General features: G+C 39.5%; 1 protein-coding gene and 1 long non-coding RNA gene across 4 annotated transcripts in view; one reads left to right on the plus strand and one right to left on the minus strand.

Moving 5' to 3' along the window:
* Positions 1–2,915: 2,915 nt before the first annotated feature.
* The window catches only part of LOC112670290 (amyloid beta precursor protein binding family B member 1 interacting protein), a 112,876-nt gene continuing 97,216 nt past the window's right edge, over positions 2,916–18,575 (minus strand). For all 3 annotated transcript variants that reach the window (XM_049096925.1, XM_035713443.2, XM_025463882.3), the window contains exons 13-14: positions 12,294–12,397; positions 2,916–9,804 (exon numbers count right to left, since the gene is read on the minus strand). In XM_049096925.1, coding sequence (XP_048952882.1) covers positions 9,301–9,804; positions 12,294–12,397 — 608 coding nt within the window. In that variant the 3' untranslated portion in view covers positions 2,916–9,300. The remainder of the gene's footprint in view (positions 9,805–12,293; positions 12,398–18,575) is intronic.
* Positions 9,724–18,575, plus strand: part of LOC112670297 (uncharacterized) — a 31,562-nt gene continuing 22,710 nt past the window's right edge. The window contains exon 1 of the long non-coding RNA XR_003142862.3: positions 9,724–9,844. This is a non-coding gene — a long non-coding RNA (uncharacterized LOC112670297). The remainder of the gene's footprint in view (positions 9,845–18,575) is intronic.

An 18,575-nucleotide genomic window follows, 5' to 3' on the forward strand; every position in this document is an offset into this window, starting at 1 on the left:
GTCTTTTCAAGTCATCTGTTTGCCTTTTTTTTTTTTTTTTGGCCTCCTGTTTCATTAATTTTTATTTTTCTCTTTATAAATGAAATATTTCTAATTTCTTTAGGTTAATTTTTTTATCCTTTTGGCTTTCTTGCCTTAGTACACAGTTCATTTATTTTTAATCTTGTTTTCTCATACATGAAATTAAGACTACACAATTTCTATTGAGTACCCCTTTTCCAGTTCCCATTGTCATTGTTCCTAAGTAATCTGCATTTTTCATATTGATTTTATTTTTAACCTAAGAGTTCTATGTTAGTTGCTTTAATTTTCCAAATGGGTTGGGTTTTTTTGTTTTGTTTTGGCTATTCTTTTGTAGTTATTTGTCTTATTTCACTTTGTGGTCAGAGACTATGATATACATTATACCAGTTTGGGGGAATTTGATTTTTTTCTATGTGTCCTAATGCATAGAAAAATATAATTGTTTTGTGCATATTTGATAAGAATGTGTATTCTCTAAGTTAATATAAATACTATGTATTTTATTGGAGGAAATTCTTTCAGTTGTGCCACACATTACTAATTATTTTTGCTCTACTTTAATTATTGGACTTTTGAGAGAGATGTGTTACATGTCTAAGAGTTAGGAACTCCAAGGAGGTTCAGTCTCAGGAGCCATTACTACACTTTCGTGAATTCTATCTTTAGGAGTTATACCAGGTTCTCAAAGTGAAGATATGAGAAAAATCCCCTCATGTTTCCAGCATGGAAAGAGGGAAAGTAGCCATTCTGAAATATGCCAGAGAGGAATCCCTGGGTGGCTCAGCAGTTGAGCATCTGCCTTCAGCTCAGGGCATGACTCCAAGGTCCTCAGATTGAGTTTCACATTGGACTCCCTGCATGAAGCCTACTTCTCCTTCTGTTGTATCTCTGCCTCTTTCTCTCTCTCTATCTCTCATGAATGAATGAATGAGTGAATGAATGAATGAATGAATAAATAAAATCTTAAAAAAAAAGAAAGGAAGAAATATGCCAGAGAATTCTATTCTTCTTAACAAGACCTGCCCTTGGGAAAAAAATATTTTATCAGAGCCTAACCTAGTGAGATTTTATCACAGCCTAACTGACCAGGGGAAAGGGAAATGCCCAACTCCAGCCTTCTCTAGCCTTTCATGTGGGGGAAAGGAAATACTCAACTCTAACCCTCTATAACCATCTTGTCCCACCTAAGGAGGAAAAAAACTGAGAAGCATTTGTGAAGTGCATTGCCCAGTGTCATAGACTAACATCATGAAGAATGCCTTTGATGGTGTCATTAGTAGACCAGACACAGCTAAAGAAAGTATCTCTCAGCTTGAGGATATGTTAATGTAAACTTCTAAAATTGAAGAGCATAGAGAAGAAAGACTGAAAAGAAAAAAATATCCAAGAACTATGGGACAACTACAGAAGGTATATTATACAAATACTAGAAAGAAAGAAGTAATGACTGAGAATTTTCCCAAATTAATATCAGACACCAAACCACAGATCCATGGAGCTCAGAGAATACCAAGTAGGATAAACACCCCCAAAACACCACCAGTATCTAAGTATATCATATTCAAACTCTAGAAAATCAAAGATAAAGAAAAAATCCCAGAAGTTTCCAGAAGAATATAACATCTTGTAAATAGAGGAAAAAAAGATAAGAATTACATTTGACTTCTCAGAAACCATGTAAGCAAGAAGAGAATAGAGTGAAATATTTAAAGTGTTGAGAGAAAACCACCACCAATCTAGAATTCTGTATCCTGCAAAAGTATCCTTCAAAAGTGAAGGACACATAAAGACTTTCTTAGACCAAAAAAAAAAAAAAAAAGGAAGAAAAAGAAAAGAAATTTGTTGCTAACAAACCTGCTCCACAAGAAATGCTGAAAGAAATTCTTCAGAGAAAAGGAAAATGATATTCGTCAGAAACTCAAATCTACATAAAGAAAGAAAGAGCATTAGAGAAGGAATAATTGAAAGTTTTATGTTTCTTATTCTTACTGTAATAGAAAACAGTTTGTTAAAAGCAACACTAGCAACAGTGTATCAGATGATTATGCCTTATGTGTAAGTGAAATCAATAACAGTAATGATATATAAGAAACAGGAAGGAGGAATAAAAAATATTTTGTTATAAGGTAGTTGCACTTCCCATAAAGCATTGCAGTTACTTGAAAGTGGATTTAGATTACTTGTAAATATATACTGCAAACTCCAGAGCAACCACTAACAATGTTAAAAAAAAGAAAGGAATATAATTGATGTGCTAAAAAAGGAGAGAAAACTGACTCCTATAAATGCTCAGTTAAAACCACAAAAGGCAGAAAAGGAGTGGAAGGCATAAAGAGAAACAAAGAACAAGGACAACTAGTAGAACACAGTAACAAATATGGTAGAGAGTAATCCAACTATACGAATAATCGTTTTAAACATCAGTGTTCTAAATGCACCAATTAAAAGACAGAGATTATCAAAGTGGGTCAAAAAGCAAGACCCAATTGTATTCTGGCTACAAGAAGTCCACCTTAAATACAGGGACACATACAGATTAAAATTAAAAGGATGGAAAAAAGATATACTAAGTTAACACAAACAAAAGAAAGCTGGAATAGCTATATTAATTTCAGAGCAGACATCCAAGTGAGGAAAACTATCAGAGATACATAAAGGCATTACAGATTGATAAAAGGGTTTATTCTTCAGGAAGACATAACAGTCTTTAATGTGTATGTGCCTAACAAGGGAGTGTCAAAACACATGAGGCAAAAACTAATAGAACTGCAAGGGAAAATAGATGAATCCATTATTATAGCTGGAGACTTCAACACCCTTATATCAGAAATGGACAGATCCAGCATGCAGAAAATTAGTAAGGACACAGTTGAACTCATCAGCACCATCAATCAACTGGATATAATTAACATTTATTGGTTATTTTATCTTGTAACAGCAGAATACACAATCTTCTCAAGCTTACATGGAACATTCACCAAGACAGACCATATTTTGAGCCATAAAACACACCTGAACAAATTTAAAATAATATAAATCACACAGTATCTGCTCTCAGATCGTGATGGAATTAAATTATAAATCAATAACAGAAAGATACTTAGAAAATCTCCCAAAACTTGGAGAGTAAACAACACATTTTAAAGTAACATATGGGTCCAAGAAGGAATCTCAAGAGGAATGAAATAGTATTTTATGAAAATGAAAATACAACTTACCAAAATATGTGGGATGAAGTGCTTAAAGAGAAATTTATAGCACTGAATGCACAGAGTAGAAAAGAAGAATGATCTAAAATCAATAACCTAATCTTCCTCCTTGGGAAATTAAAAAATAAAGTATAAATTAAATCCAAAATAAGCAGAAGGAACAAAATGAAAATTAATACAGAAATCAATGAAATTCAAAACAGGAAATCAATAGAAAGTATCAACAATGCCAAAATCATATGATCACATCAATAGATGAAGTAAAAAGCATTTGACAAAATTCAACAGCCATTCATGATAAACATTCTGAACAAACCTGGAATAGAGGGGAATTTTCTCAACTCGCTAAAGAACATGTACAAAAAAACTACAGCTAACATTTTACTTAATGGTAAAATTAAGCACTAAATGGTAAAATTTCCCAGTAAGGTCAGGAACAAGGCAAGGATATTCCCCTCTCATCGCTGCTTTACAGCATCATACTGGAAATCCTAGCTAATTTAATAAGAAAAGTTACTAGAAGGTATATAGATTTGGGAAGAAGAGAGTAAACTGCCTTTGTTTACAGACAACATGATTGTGTAGAAAATTCAAAAACAGTTGACAAAAAAAATTGAACTAATTAGCAATTATAGTAAGGTTACAGAATTCAAGGTTATATGCAAAAGTCAATTGCAATTGCATTCTTATATATCTGCAATGAACAACTAAAATCTGAAATTAAAAATACCATTTTTATTAGTACCTCAAAAAATGAAATGCCTAGGTACAACACGGAAAGTATACAAAATTAAGAGATATGAAGGATAACTAGAAGGCCTGACATACATTTCGCTGGAGCTCCAAAACTGGATAAAAAGAAACAAATTTGAAAATAAAATATATGAGAATTTTCCAGAATACTGAAATCCACATATTTGTAAAATTAGGAGCCTCAATAGATTCCCAAGCATTCAACTAAAAAGAAATCTACACTTGGATCCCAACAAAGAAAAGTCTTAAAATCATCCGGGGGTGGGGGGAACAAAAAGATGGCCAAATGAAATGATTTGACAGCCAACTTCTCAACAGCATCAGCGGAAGCTAGGAGATAGGAACCTTCTTTAAGAACTCACTGTTCCTTAGTATTTACTAAAATTTATTTACAGGCAACCCAGAATTTTGTATACAGTGAAACCATCTTTCAAGAATGTATAATATAAACATTCTAAGAAAAAAAAAACCCTGAGACAGAACTCAAAACACTGGGCAACAATATTGTGCGTGTGTGTGTGTGTGTGTGTGTGTGTGTGACTGAAATTAAAGTATTCTCAAGTCTTGTATTGTTCTAGTTAAAGTTGTTTTACTTTAGACTTTATTAAGCATGATGTTGTCACTTATAAGTAGCAATTGAAAGAATAGAAACAGTATGTATAACGTTCCAATAAGATTAAAAATGGAGTAAGAGAAAAATCCTTAATTCCATGAAGACAGATAGAAAAAGGCCCCAGAAAAATCCAGAAAATAGAAAGTATAAAATAAAATATTAAAAGCAGCAGCAAATATAAAATCATCACAGTAAGAGTTTAAAAAATAAATTTGCCAGTTAAAAGACAGTGGTGGCTGGACTAGATATAAATCCAACAAAATCCACTTACATGCCATCTACAGGTGGCAAACCTAGAACATCATGATGTAAAAAGTTTGACAGTAAATGAATAGATTTTTAAGTCTGAAAAATAGAGTTTTCATAATTGAAAAGAGATGGAACAGCTGTATGAATATGAGATAACAAGCAACAAAGCATACACGGAGGTATATCATTCAATTCACTAGGATAATATACAAATAAACTTTGTCTATATTTACTGAGGTGTCAGAACATGTTAAGGCAGAAATTTACCAGAACAAATAGAAGTTATTAACAACTCCACCTTTCTCGAACGGTATTTTAACACATTCTTCTGAGTAATCAGTAGGTCAAACAGACTAGATAGTAGGCTATGGAAGACCTGAGCCACATGGTTAGCCAGTGAGTTGTTCTAAGCACATGTACAGTACGCTGTACCTAAACACACATGGGTCGTTTATAAAAACTGATAACGTATCAAGCCGTAAAAAAACAAAAATCTCTAACTTCAAAGGCTCAGTTATCATTGAGTCTGATAATTTCAGTATCATACCAGCCATTGTTTTTATGCTAAATAAAATACGTAAAACACAGGAGCTTAACTGTTCACTTCCCCTCTGAGACCTGCTGGAAGCAGGAGATACTGTCTCCCGGCGTGGTAAATCTTGTCTGTTGTAAGCTTGATCACACCCTGTGTTTTGTTTTGTTCTATTTTGCTTTACAGTTATGCTACTACCTGGGTCTTTGTCCTGTTGGCAACATTATGCATGGAATTCTATAGTTATCATAAGTTGTCATATAGCATTACTGTCTTGATCCCATAGTTTTTTTCCCCCACTGGCTCCACCCCAATGTTGGAACTTCTGTCATGCCCAAATTTGTGGCTCAGCTGTTCAAAAAAGGGGAACAAATTTCAGGGCATTTTCAAGGCTGACCCAAGCAGACTCATGTATAAGTAATTGTTGGTGAAGACCTTTCTGCAAGACACCAGAGATTCTGTTCCACTTGAGTGAAAATCACACAGAGCTCCTGAGCTGGTGGTGCCTGGGCCTACTGAAGGTCTGCAAACTTCTGCCCCAAGATGAGGCAAAACAGCCCTGATTTCTAAGATTCCTGACTTGACCTTAACACTGGATTCTTTCTTGGATACTCATACAACAGAGATCAAAGGGCCCACCACACAGGCAAACAAGCAATGGAGAGACACAGTGCATTCAACCCTTTGGTTCACTAAAACTATTCACATTTTGGCTACAAAATCAGTTAATTCTCTTTAGGAGCTTTCCTAAAATACATATTATCATATGTAAAAATTCACATTTTAATATTTGAATTTTTATAGTTTTTCCCCTGTAAAGGAAAGGTATGGTGTGGATGGGAGTCAGGAGACGGGCTGTGACCCAGCTCTATGGGATCTAGGGCAAGTGCATTGTCAGGCCTGGTTTCTCTCTGTTAAATTAGGAATACCTTTGGGGTGACACTTTCTGGGTCTTCTGTGAAGCCCATAACAATCACAGTTCTCCCCTTCCCTTCTTGAGTGCCCTGGCTCCAACTCTGAGCCTTCTTGATCCACAGCGAGGGGTACCACGTCCCTCTGTGTTAGGTTCCAGGTACACACCTGATTTGGCCAAGGAATGACCCTTTATTCACTCAGGGCAATGAGGTTCTCTTTTAGAGAATTCTCCCAGTTGGGGCTAGCAGGTAGACCGCCAATCCGTCCTAGCCTCTAGATATATGCTGTAAAAATTGGGAAGCTGGAGTGTATGAGACTGTCTTTTAACATAGGAACTGAAAGGTGGAGTGACAACACAGAGAATAACACTATTTGCAAAGAGTGACAATGAGGCAAGCGTAGAGACAGGAGCAGAGATAAGGAGAGGGGAAAACTATGAATTTCCAGGCCCTGCCCAATAGCCCAGGTACAACTGTAGCCTCGGGTACTGGCATTCTGCTCTGAACTGTGTAATCCATACTATTTTTGGCTTAAGATTGCTCCAAGGGTTTTGTCATGTAAGGTCAGAATCCTAATTCATGTAGTGGGTTGTTTCCAGGGTCCCTTCATCTTCCCGATTCTGTGGCTGTGGGATGGGGAATGCTTTTGCTTCCTGCTCTAGACATGCCTGGGAAATTGCCATCAAAGGTTTTTATACTCAGCAAAGGGTTATTATTATTTTTATTGTAGAGGCACTAAATTCTAAATTATTCATGAATAGACATTTAATGTAAAGCATTCACCTTCTATCCTATTTTAGGAACAAGATTAGGAAAAATGTAGAGCATTTCGTCAGTTTTAATTACTAAATACTTTGGATTTAAAAATCGGAATTTGCTTTTTTGTTTTAAATGTTAATTTAGGGCTTACTTCCCCACAAAATATTAGAACATAAGATTAATCATCTTCCTTAAGTATAAATTAGCATATTAGTTATTATTTATTTTCTACCCACTTTAAGATTTTGAAATGTGGAGAAAAGGAAACCTTGCACGCTGTTGATAGGAAGGTACAGTGGTGTAGCCACTATGGAAAATGGTATAAAGGTTCCTCAAACAAAAACAGAAACACCAGGGATCCCTGGGTGGCTCAGCGGTTTAGCGCCTGCCTTCAGTACAGGGTGTGATCCTGCAGTCCTGGGATCGAGTCCCACATTGGGCTCCCTAAATAGAGCCTGCTTCTGTCTCTGCCTGTGTCTCTGCCTCTCTCTCTCTGTCTCTCATGAATAAATGAATAAAATCTTAAAAACAAAACAAAACAAAAACAGAAACACCATGTGATCCAGTTTTCAAATGGCTATTTATCCAAAGAAAACACTAATTCTAAAAGATATGTGCACCCCTATGTTTATTGCAGCATTATTTACAATAGCCAAGATATGGAAGTAACTTAAGTGGCCGTAGATAGATGAATCGATAAAGATGATGTGCTATATATACCCATTGGAATATTATTCAGCCATAAAAAAGAATGAGAGCTTGCCATTTGCAGCAACATGGATAGACCTAGAGGATATTATACTAAGTGAAAAAAGTCAGAGAAATACAAATACCATATTTTCACTCATATGTGCAATCTAAAAAAAAAAAAAACCCCACAAATAAGCAAATAAAAAGCAGGGACAGAGAACACACTGATAGTTGCCAGAGGTGAGGGGGTGTGGGGGGCTGGGCACAATGGGTGACGGGGCGTGGGAGACACAGGCCTCCAGCTATGGGATGAATAAGTCACAAGATTAAAAGGCACAGCATAAGGAATATAGTCAATGATATTGTAATAGCTTGTGGTGAGCACAACATCACATACAGAGTTGTTGCAATGTTGCACACCTGCAACTAACATAATGTTGTGTATTATACTTCAGTGTATTTTACTTCAATAAAAAAAGATTTTGAGGTGTTCCACAATTTTTTTAAGAACCAATTTTATTTATTTGAGAGAGAGAGAGCTTACATGAACAGGGGCAAAGGGAGAGGCAGAAGCAGACTCCCCTACTAAGCAAGGGCCAATGCAGGGATCCCAGGACCCTGGGTTGTGACCCCAACAGAAGGCATACACTCAACTAACTGAGCCACCCAGCTGCCCGTATGTGTTTCACAATTAAAAAGAAAAATAAAACTAAGAAAATCTAAAAGGACTCCCTTTTAGAAGCCAATGAGAAAGAGAAGAGAGAGGGTAACAGGAACTCAAGATAAATTGGCTATTAAAATTGAACATCAAATTTATCTGAGAGAAAACATTCCAGGTTAAAGAATATAAATGATTGCCTGTTCTTATCTCTAAATTTTAATTTATAGGATACTTATAGCAGTGTAATAACAGAGAATCCCCAAACTCTACATATCTATTTTTTTCATTACTATGGTATTTGACCATCAGAAAACCAAAACCAAAATCCAGTATGTCCAGGACTGCCATGAGTCTCAAAGAAACTGAATTCACTCTGCCTCTCCTGTTTCTTCCCTTTTTCTCTTTTGATTTTTCAGAAAATTCTGACAGTCACGGAGGTGGAAATGGAAAATATATCGAAGATTAACAACACCTTTAGAAGGCCGACTTTGAAAGGTATTAAAAGGTCAAGTATGTTATAACTGTGTTAATATCGCACTAGATTTATAAATACTGATATTTTTAGAAATACCATCTTTAAGAAAAAATTAACTTTTATTAATTTGATGCATCTGAACATAATAAAATAAATGAACATAAAACACTTCAGTAAACTCGGAAGGGAAGATAGATTTATGGAAATGGAAACACATAGGAAAGATAATGTACATTTAGGCAGATGCTCTAATGTCTGTGTTAGGTGAATGGTTATGAATGAGACATTTTACATCCTTTCTAGTCTGAATGTGTCAATATTTTATGGAAAATGAACAAGGTGTCATGAAGGTAAAGTAGCAAAAATGCACTTGAGGTTAGAAACGATTATGCCCATCGCACAGAGAGCTTTATCTGTCCCCTTAGGACATGTTGCCTCTTTTCTTTTGCAAAGCCTTCATGAGATCTGACATGAAATCCTGCTCTCCGCTGCCTCCCCCGACGGCCGGCCCCGGGCTCTCTTTCCTCTTTGGGGGAGCGGGAGGTCTTTTAAGGGCAACGCGGGGTGGCCTTGCGGCCTCGGGGGCCGGTGGGGGCGGGGGCGGGGGCGGTAACGCCGAGCCCACATCCCCTGCGAACGACGGCGGTGGAGGAGGCACGAAGTCCGGGGGCGCATCGTGAAAATCAGGGGGAGGCGGAGGGAGCTCGTCCTCGTCCAGGGGCGGCGGGGGCGGCGGCGGCGGCAGAGAGTCCTCGGGAGGGGCAGGGAAGCCCCCTCCCAGGCCCCTGGCCCTGGCGGCTGTGGCCGGACTGCTGCAGACATCCGAGGACCGTCGCACGGGAGGGGGTGGCGGCAGGCTGGACTTAGGGAGCTGATGGACCTCGGGCGCTCCGGGGCCCTGGTTACCCAGGGCTGGCTTCTTGTCCTTCAACAGAGCAACCACAGCGTGACATTTCCATTGAAAGGTGAGGTCTGCCTCCTGAGGGGTGGGGGAGCCTCCATTCCACGGGCCTGGGACTACAGCTCATGAGGCTGTTCATGAGCTAGCTCCTCTTGGCTCTGCATTAGTGACTTCAAATGGCCCTTCACATTATTACCAATAATAACATTATTTAATGCTAATCATGTCTTCTTCAGTGAATGGAAGATTTAGTACTATTCCACGAGGTGTTTATTACATTTAGATTATAGAAGTATCTCCTCCCAACCACCTTATAGAGGACTTACCCATGCCTCTTTAGTGATACAGAGTTTAGCTAGTTATGGGCTTACTTCAGTCTTTACCTACCCTAAGCTCAGGCTAAGGAACTCAAAATGGCAGCAAAATGGCTCTCCGGGAATTCCCACTCATGGCCTGGCTCCCAACACAAGCCTCCCAGGTCCGAGGCATATGCAGCCATGACATTTTTCTTGGTCTGAGTTGAGCCGGTTGTAAAGCTCAGTTGTCAGAAGCAGGAGTCTGTAAAATTGTTTTGCTTCTGTATCATACCTCCAGTGGTAGAGAGGTGATTAAGAAGCTTCCCCAAACCTTCCCCAAATCTCCTGGCTCAGATGTCCTCCTTTGATTAGCACAAGGAAGATGGAAGGGAGAAATAAAAGAGTTCTCTCTAGGCTACCGGTGACCTTTGTTCAAATCTGGACATAAAGAACTCTCCTAGCAAAGAACTGTTCTAACTGTTCTGCGTCTCTTGCATCAGTGATTGCCGGCATGCTGAGAACAAAGATATCTTGTCTCAGGACTGTGGACTACCAGGGAGAAGCCAATTATATGCTTCACTCCCACGGCATACATAACAGCTTCAAGGAAGGTGGTGGGTGGATCTGGAATCCACACACTTGGTCCATAGTCCAAAGGTCCATTTACTTTTTCTTAACTGTGGGGAAGTCATCTGGCTAACTAGGGATAAAAGGAGCATGCATCATAGGCTTTGTTATTATCTGTGCCTCAAAGTTCTGATATCAAAGGAGCTAAATGTGTGGCTGGGTTCTGTAGAGTAAAATCATGTTGCACATACTACTGGTGGAAACCAGAGCAGGAGACTTGGCCAAACTCTCAGAGGACTGTGCTCGTAGAGGCAGTCATTCTGCCAACAGTGGAACAGATAATAATAGTAAATTACATCATACAACTTCCCCAGGAATTTCAGGCAGCTTAGCTGAATCCCTCTGTTTTAATAATTATCACAATTTACAATTTATCAGGCTTTCATTTTTTGCTTAACAACCTCTTACCAGATGATTCAATTTAGAAGTTTTTTTTCCTAACAAAGTGCCTATTTTATTTAGTTTATTTGCTTAGCATGATAAGCTAATTGATTAGTGATATACTTAAAAAAATTTCTGAACAGGCAGCTTGAAAACTGATGTTCACAACAAGGAAGCAATTTCTATTCTGGGATCTTTTTCTTGCTTTCAGCATTTCTGAGTGTTTCTCTTCAGCTGACATTGGTTCTAAGCTGAACCATAGAAATAATAAGAGCTGAAGGTACAGTGCATGATGTCAGACTTGAGAAGCTCATAAGAATATTAGAGAAACACAATTTTAATGGTTTATAACGGTTTTCAAAAGCTATAACAAGTTCAATAAATACAAGATTTAACTGCTCCCACCACTGGTTGATGGACAAAATGAAAGGGAGGAATGAAGTGAAAAATTATGGAAAGTACAGTTATTCAAGATTGTTTGAATCATATGCGGAAAACAGTCAACAGAATAGTCAGTTGAGATGTTACCAATTAGACTAGTAACTAGATCACAACTTTCAGCTGCAACTTTCAGGTTAAATGAATCTTCATTAATCTACTCTACTGAAAAAAAATTATTTATAGAGAATGTTCTATTGATTTGGCTATTATTTTAAAATGTGTTTTCTTCTCTATCACCCTGAGGATGTATGTAGAACATTAATAGAAAAATCTAAAATGCACATTTTTTCTAAAAGAACCCTATTAGTAGTCTTATAATCTGGTTTTGGGGCTTAGCATTTAATATAGGGCTTCTGACTAACTGGTTGCTCTAATTTATTCAGAAAAACATAAGTAAAAATCCCAAGGGCTTAAAACTCAGGAGCCACTCTCAGAGTGCTAAAACCTTGCCTAAACCAAGAAAATCCCTTCAGTCAAAATCAATGTAGCTAAATTAAAAATATTTACCAAGCCTCAGTATTAAAAAAAAATTCTTATATTTTCCTGGAGCAATGTGATAATAGCTGGTTTTAACTTTCCATTCTAGCCTGTATAACTTTAAGATTATAAAAAAGGGCAATGATCTAAATGAAATTATAGTGACTTCTCAGTTGTTGGAACTAGATTTTCTCCCTTTAGAAGAGCAGTTATTGGACCCTTGCTAATGGTTTAGAATATGGGCTTACCAGAGACAGGTTGAAAATGAGGTCAGTTCCCCTCTAGCCTTACCTTAGTTGTTTCTACATGCCTCTGGGCTTCTTCAAGAACAGCGCTTACAGAATGGGCAGCCTGGGGGATCTGACCATTGGCCTGAGGGGTGCTTGTTTTCAGTCCTGAGGAGGGGGAAGAAAGACAAGAAGAGTGGGCAAGGGATATTCAACATTCTTGCAAATTCATCTAAAAATATCAAGTACTTTATATAGGTACACAGGCCTTAACAGAAAACCTGAGGTTCTATGGCAATACTGCGTGAGATTCAGCAAAGGTTTGGGAAAGTGAATCCTTTATATAGATTACAACATCTGGATTAATTTAGAGAATAGTATGTTCTTTTTTTTTTTTTTAACAATTTTATTTATTTATCTGAGAGAGAGAGAGCATCAGGAGAGGGGAGGAGCAGAGGCAGAGGGAGAAGCAGGATCCCCACTGAGTAGAGAGCCCCGATATGGGGCTCGATTCCAGGACTCCGGGATCAGGACCTGAGCCAAAGGCAGATGCTGAACCGGCCGAGCTACCCAAGTGCCCCATTTGTTCTGTTTTCAAAAGTCTTTGTTTTTGGGGTTTGTTCTGTTTTTGTTTAGAGAGGAGAGGAGGAGGGACAGAGAGAGAATCTTAAGCAGGCTCCAGACGTAGCATAGTGCCTACACAGGGCTCAATCTCAACAACCCTGAGGTCATGACCTGAGCTGAAATAAAAAATCAGACACTTGACTGACTGAGCCACCCAGGCACACCTCAAAAGCCTTTTGATAACTGGAGAATAAACTCTGAAAAACTGTTTTAAAAACTCCTGTTGTTGAAGATTTTTCTGAAATGTGTGTTTCTAGTTTCATACTGTGCTGTGTACAGGAATAACTTTTGAACATTATTCTCATCAGCAAGTACTATGGGCACAAAAATAGCAAACATAGAGGACGAAGCAAAATATGGAGACCCCTGAGGTACCCTGGAATAGACCTTCTGCCAGGAGTTCTGAATAAACACTTATTTTCCTACCTTTTAATTTACCCTTGTCACAGAAGTGAGATTAACTGAGGTCTCAGTTTTGAGGGAATCTGATAGATTTCCTCAGATATATGTGGATCTCTCTGGCTTCTTAGAGAACATCCTGGGGAAGGATGGCCACCTTGCCACACATGAAAGCCCTCTCTCCAGCGACTAAACTGCCACCCAGCCCACTATGACAACAGGTCTTCTCACTGAGCGAACTCAGAGATTGCTTTAGCTCTGCTCAGTGCCAGCTCTTCTGTCAAGTATTTATGAAATGACCATTTGCTTGCTTCTTCAGATATTTTTCCAATAGTTTGAGAAACCCATTCATCTACATAACAACTCAAAGAAGGCTATCAGGGACTTGAGACTAGGAAGAACAGAGTGTTTGATGGGGAACAGGATATTTACAGGGCCTCAAAGTATCTCTCTACACATTATTAAGTACCCAATGAAAAATCTGTATAGGAGAGAAATTGGACAACACACTGACCAAGTGGTCAAAATGAATGTTTCTAATGAGCCGCAAACAGATATCGTAAGCCTCTGATCGTGATACCCTGAGAAGGACACACAGCCCTCATGCAGGATTCCTGCAAAAAATACACTACTATCTCAAATGAATCACATGGAGACATCAGACACATCCAAATTGAGGGATGTTCTATAAATTAAATGGCCTTTATTCTTAAAGAACTGTTAACATCCTGACAGGGAAAGGCTAGAAGAATGTTCCAGATGAAAGAGAACTAAGGGGACATGATAAATAAATGCCATACACTATCCTGGGCAGAGCCTGTGCCAGGAAAACACGCTGCTGTCAAAGACACTGCTGAGACAGCTGGAAAAACTGGAATACGGATTGTGATTTACATAATATTAAATTTCCTACATTTGATAACTGTACTCTGGTTAGTAAGAAAATAGCCATGATTTTAGGAACCACAAAGACTGCAAGGGAAGGGAGTATGAGGTATCCAATCTACTCTCAAATGGTTTGGAAAATAACATGACTGTGGATAACATATAGAGAAGCGAGAGGAGATAGAAATGATAATGCATATATGACAAATGCTCAATACGGGTGGTCTGCGGAAAGGGTTCTTTGTAGTCTTGCAACTTTTCTGTGTGTTTGATTTCAGAACAAAAAAAGGTATCTGTGTCCATTTATGCAGGTGAAATCTTAGAACAGGCTATAACCACTTTCTCTACTGCCAGTTTTTTATTATAAAATCCATGTTCCTCATTCAGCAAGGACAGCCACCTCATTGTTCTGAGCGGACCTTCACTTGCCCTCTTCAGCACGCCCGTGCAGGGCTGTTGGAGCATACATGATGTGTCACATAAATGTGCATTTCTCTAGCTCTAAGGCTTATTAAACGTCTCTAATTAGCCACAGCTTTGTTCTGGAGGTCAGGAAGTAACAAGTCTAAACATCTCAAAGCCTTACGATGTTTACACTTAAGGCTTTCATAAGGCCTTGTGCATGGTACCAGCCGCTCCTGGGAGATTTAAACCTCTTAGATTCCGAAGTGCTCCATCTCCTTGTCTCCTCTGGTCTATTTTCTTTCTTCTCTTCCCCTTCTTATACATATTCAAGTCCTTTCTTTATATATAAACACCTTCGTACAAAGCAAGCAGAAACTGAAGCTGAATCCTTAAGACCACTGGGGGGAATTCCTTTGAAGGACACAAATTGTATTTTCTTTTTGCTTCTTTTGCCCAAACATATACACAGGCTGATTTCTGACCAACACAGCATGTATTTTCATGAACTAGGATGTCCTGCTCTTTAATCTGTTTGTGAGAACAAACAAATAATAACGATACCCCAAATGCTCCAAGCTGCTGTCTTCCCATGGACCAGGAAATCCAATCTTCTCCACGGGCTCTCTGCCCCATCCTGACAACCTGTAACCTGTGGGCACCCACATAACCCATATATTCTGTAGGTCCACTGACTTGGGATCTAGGTCGTATGGGTTCACTGATTAACAGTCCCAGCTGTCAGGTAGCAATATAGCCTTTTCCACTGTCTCTATAGGAATCTTTGGCGGAAGTAGGGGTTGTAAGTTGATTAAACAAGTATGAGCCTCACATGCTTTACAGGACTCAAGTACATTCTGAAAAGGGAGCCAAACCCCAATCCCTCATCCTTAACCCACATGGTTTATGAAAGGCCAATCCTCCCACTTGACCTGGCAAATCAGAGGGCAGCAACCTCCTGGGCATAGTAAGCTCGTTAGGAATGGGCATGAGGGATCCCTGGGTGGCGCAGTGGTTTGGCGCCTGCCTTTGGCCCAGGGCGCGATCCTGGAGACCCGGGATCGAGTCCCACATCAGGCTCCCGTGCATGGAGCCTGCTTCTCCCTCTGCCTGTGTCTCTGCCTCTCTCTCTCTCTCTCTCTCTGTGTGACTATCATAAGTAAATAAAAATTTATATATATAAAAAAAGACTAAAAAAGGAATGGGCATGAAAAAGCACTCCCAGAGCTTTTTCAGAGATGAGACATTCTATTTGTACTAATATTTCCAGCTGTATGAAACATGTAAGCCTAGAGAATCAGTGGCAGTCCTTGCCACCTAATGGGGACGGTGCCTAAGAAGCCATATCTTGATGACATCACTTGATGACATCACCCCTGGATCTTGCTGTGCATGAAGGAAGCCTACCCCTGGACCTCCTAGTTTTGCGCATTAATAAATCTACCCCCCTCGCTTTTTATTGCTTAAACCAGACCAAGTTGGATTTCTGTCAACTACCATGTGAAAAGTCCTGACTAAAAATAGTCACTAAAGTCAAATTGATTTAATAAGTACTAAGAAAAAACCCTCTATGACTGTTCTCTAACATGGAAAAAAAAAAGCTGCCATTTATCTAGAATAAATTCCTTGTTAAAGCACTTTGGATAAGTGAACAATGCCTCCAGACTTTTTCAGTTGGAAAATCATAGCAGAAACACCTCATGATTTCTTTCAGTGTCTAGAGGAGAGAACAGTTCTAAACTAATCAAACAGATTATTAATTATGACTGGTTTAAAAAGGACAATTCAGGGCAGCCCAGGTGGTTCAGTGGTTTAGCACCACCTTTGGCCCAGGGCATGATCCTGGAGATCCGGGATCGAGTCCCATGTTGGGCTTCCTCCATGGAGCCTGCTTCTCCCTCTGCCTATGTCTTTGCCTCTCTCTCTCTGTCTCTCATGAATAAATAAATAAAATCTTAAAAAAAAAGTAAAAGGGACAATTCATTGTAGACCTGAGAATAGGAAGGAATTAGCCACATGAAGGAAAACATGTCATAAACAGAGGGAACAACATCTGTAAAGTCCCTAAGAGATGATGGTGTTTGGGGCTTTAAAAACTAGGAAAAAACAAGTGGCCCATGTGACAAGAATGGGAAGACACAGGTGGGGAAAAGAGGCCTCAGAGCTGGGCAAGCCTCATATTATGCAGACTTGGTTGGCCTTGCTAAGGATTTGGGACATTAAGAGCAGTGAGAAGCTTCTGAAACACTACCCATAGGGAAGAAATCACATTTTCGTTTAGAAAGTTGACTTAGGGAGGGAGAGAAGTCTTCAAATGTAGGGAGTTGAGCTGGTGCACCACCACCACTGGAGGCCAAGTGAAATATCATGGCAGCTTGGGTTTGACGGGAACGGAGATGAACAGATCTGGACAGATTTGACCAATTTAGAAGGTAGAGTCAACAGGATTTGGATGTGACTGGATTTGGGCATGAGTGATCTTTCCTTGCCTGTATCCTGCATGAGCACCTGGGCAGATGATGATGATTTACAGAAACTGAGAAAAACAACAGAAGATCAAGTCTGGAGGATAAGATGATGCATCAGTTTTACTGATGTATCCAAATGGAGCCATTGAGCAAATCACTGGTTACATGGTTTTGGAGATCAACAGAGAAGTCTGGGTTGGATTTATATATTTGTGGGTGGTCAGCACATATATGGTGACAGGAGTGGATTCAGACCACGTAAAGAGATCGTATAACATGAGAACAGAGTTAGGATTGACTGGGCCGAGGCTGATTAGGTGCAGTAGAAGAAGAGTTAGCAGAGGAGGTTAGAAGTTGGGAGTGGGATAGAAGATTTGGAGTGTGTGCTATCTGGAAAGCCAATAGAGGAGACTGTTTCAGGGAGGAGTGGACAATTGTGTTGATGGTGCTAAAAGGTCAGATACGAAGACAGGTTTATAATAGTTGCATTTAGCAACATAGAGGCCACGTGGGCTTAGCAAGAGCATCCTCCATGGGGTATTAGAAGAAGCAGCTTGATTGAAATGGGTGGAAGAGTGAATGAGGGTAGGAAAGTGGAGGCAGCACATGTAGTCAACCCTTTAGAATAGTTTGGTTGGGGATGCATGGGTGGCTCAGCAGTTGAATGTCTGCCTTTGGCTCAGGGCATGATCCCGGGGTCTGGAATCGAGTCCCACCTTGGGCTCCTGGCAGGAAGCCTGCTTCTCCCTCTACCTATGTCTCTGCCTTTCTCTGTGTGTCTCTCATGAATAAATAAATAAAATCTTAAAAAAAAAAAGAATAGTTTGGTTGTCCTGTGGGGCAGTAGCTAGAGGGAGATGGGGAGTCATAGGATGGTTTTAAAACTTGTTTGTTTGAAGAAGGAAGCAATGTTGAGGAGAAGGACCCAGTAGAGCAGAAAAGAAAGTAGAAGAGAATGGTATAATAAAGCATGTGTCTAGTCTTTGTCCTGGGTTCCTGGCACAGAACTTTTAATACCCTTGGTATTTCCAAAGTGATTGGAATGTCTTCGCTATTCAGTGAACCCCTAGGATCACATCTGAGTTTATGCTAACAAGATGGCTTGGGAGGTGGGCTTGTTATCAGAAACATCAACCAAGTGATTAGAGGGTTGGGGCTCTGTGCTAACCCAGCCTCTGGGGAGGACAATGAAATCCATCACATGGTCAATGAGAGGACAAGCTCTGCAGCCAGGACCCTCCTAGACCTTGCCTGGTGTGTCTCTTTATTTGGCTGGTCCTGATATGTATCCTTTATTTTAAAAACTGTAATAATAAGGATAGTACTCTCCTGAGTTCTGTGAGTCCTTCTAGAGAACTGTGGAAGCTGAAGGGGTAGTGGGAACCTCCAAAATTGTAGCCACTAGATCAGAAGTGTGGCAGAAGTGCGAAGAAAGGCAGCCTTGTTAGGGTTGGTGCCCTTGACCTGTATGGTCTGAGCTAACTCCAGTGGTAGGCATCAGAGTCAATACTGCAGTAAATCAACTGGTATCTGAATTGGGGACCAGAGGCTACATGGAAGGACTGGCC

This window comes from Canis lupus, chromosome 2, assembly GCF_003254725.2.
Source record: "Canis lupus dingo isolate Sandy chromosome 2, ASM325472v2, whole genome shotgun sequence".
NCBI classification, from domain to species: Eukaryota; Metazoa; Chordata; class Mammalia; order Carnivora; family Canidae; genus Canis; species Canis lupus.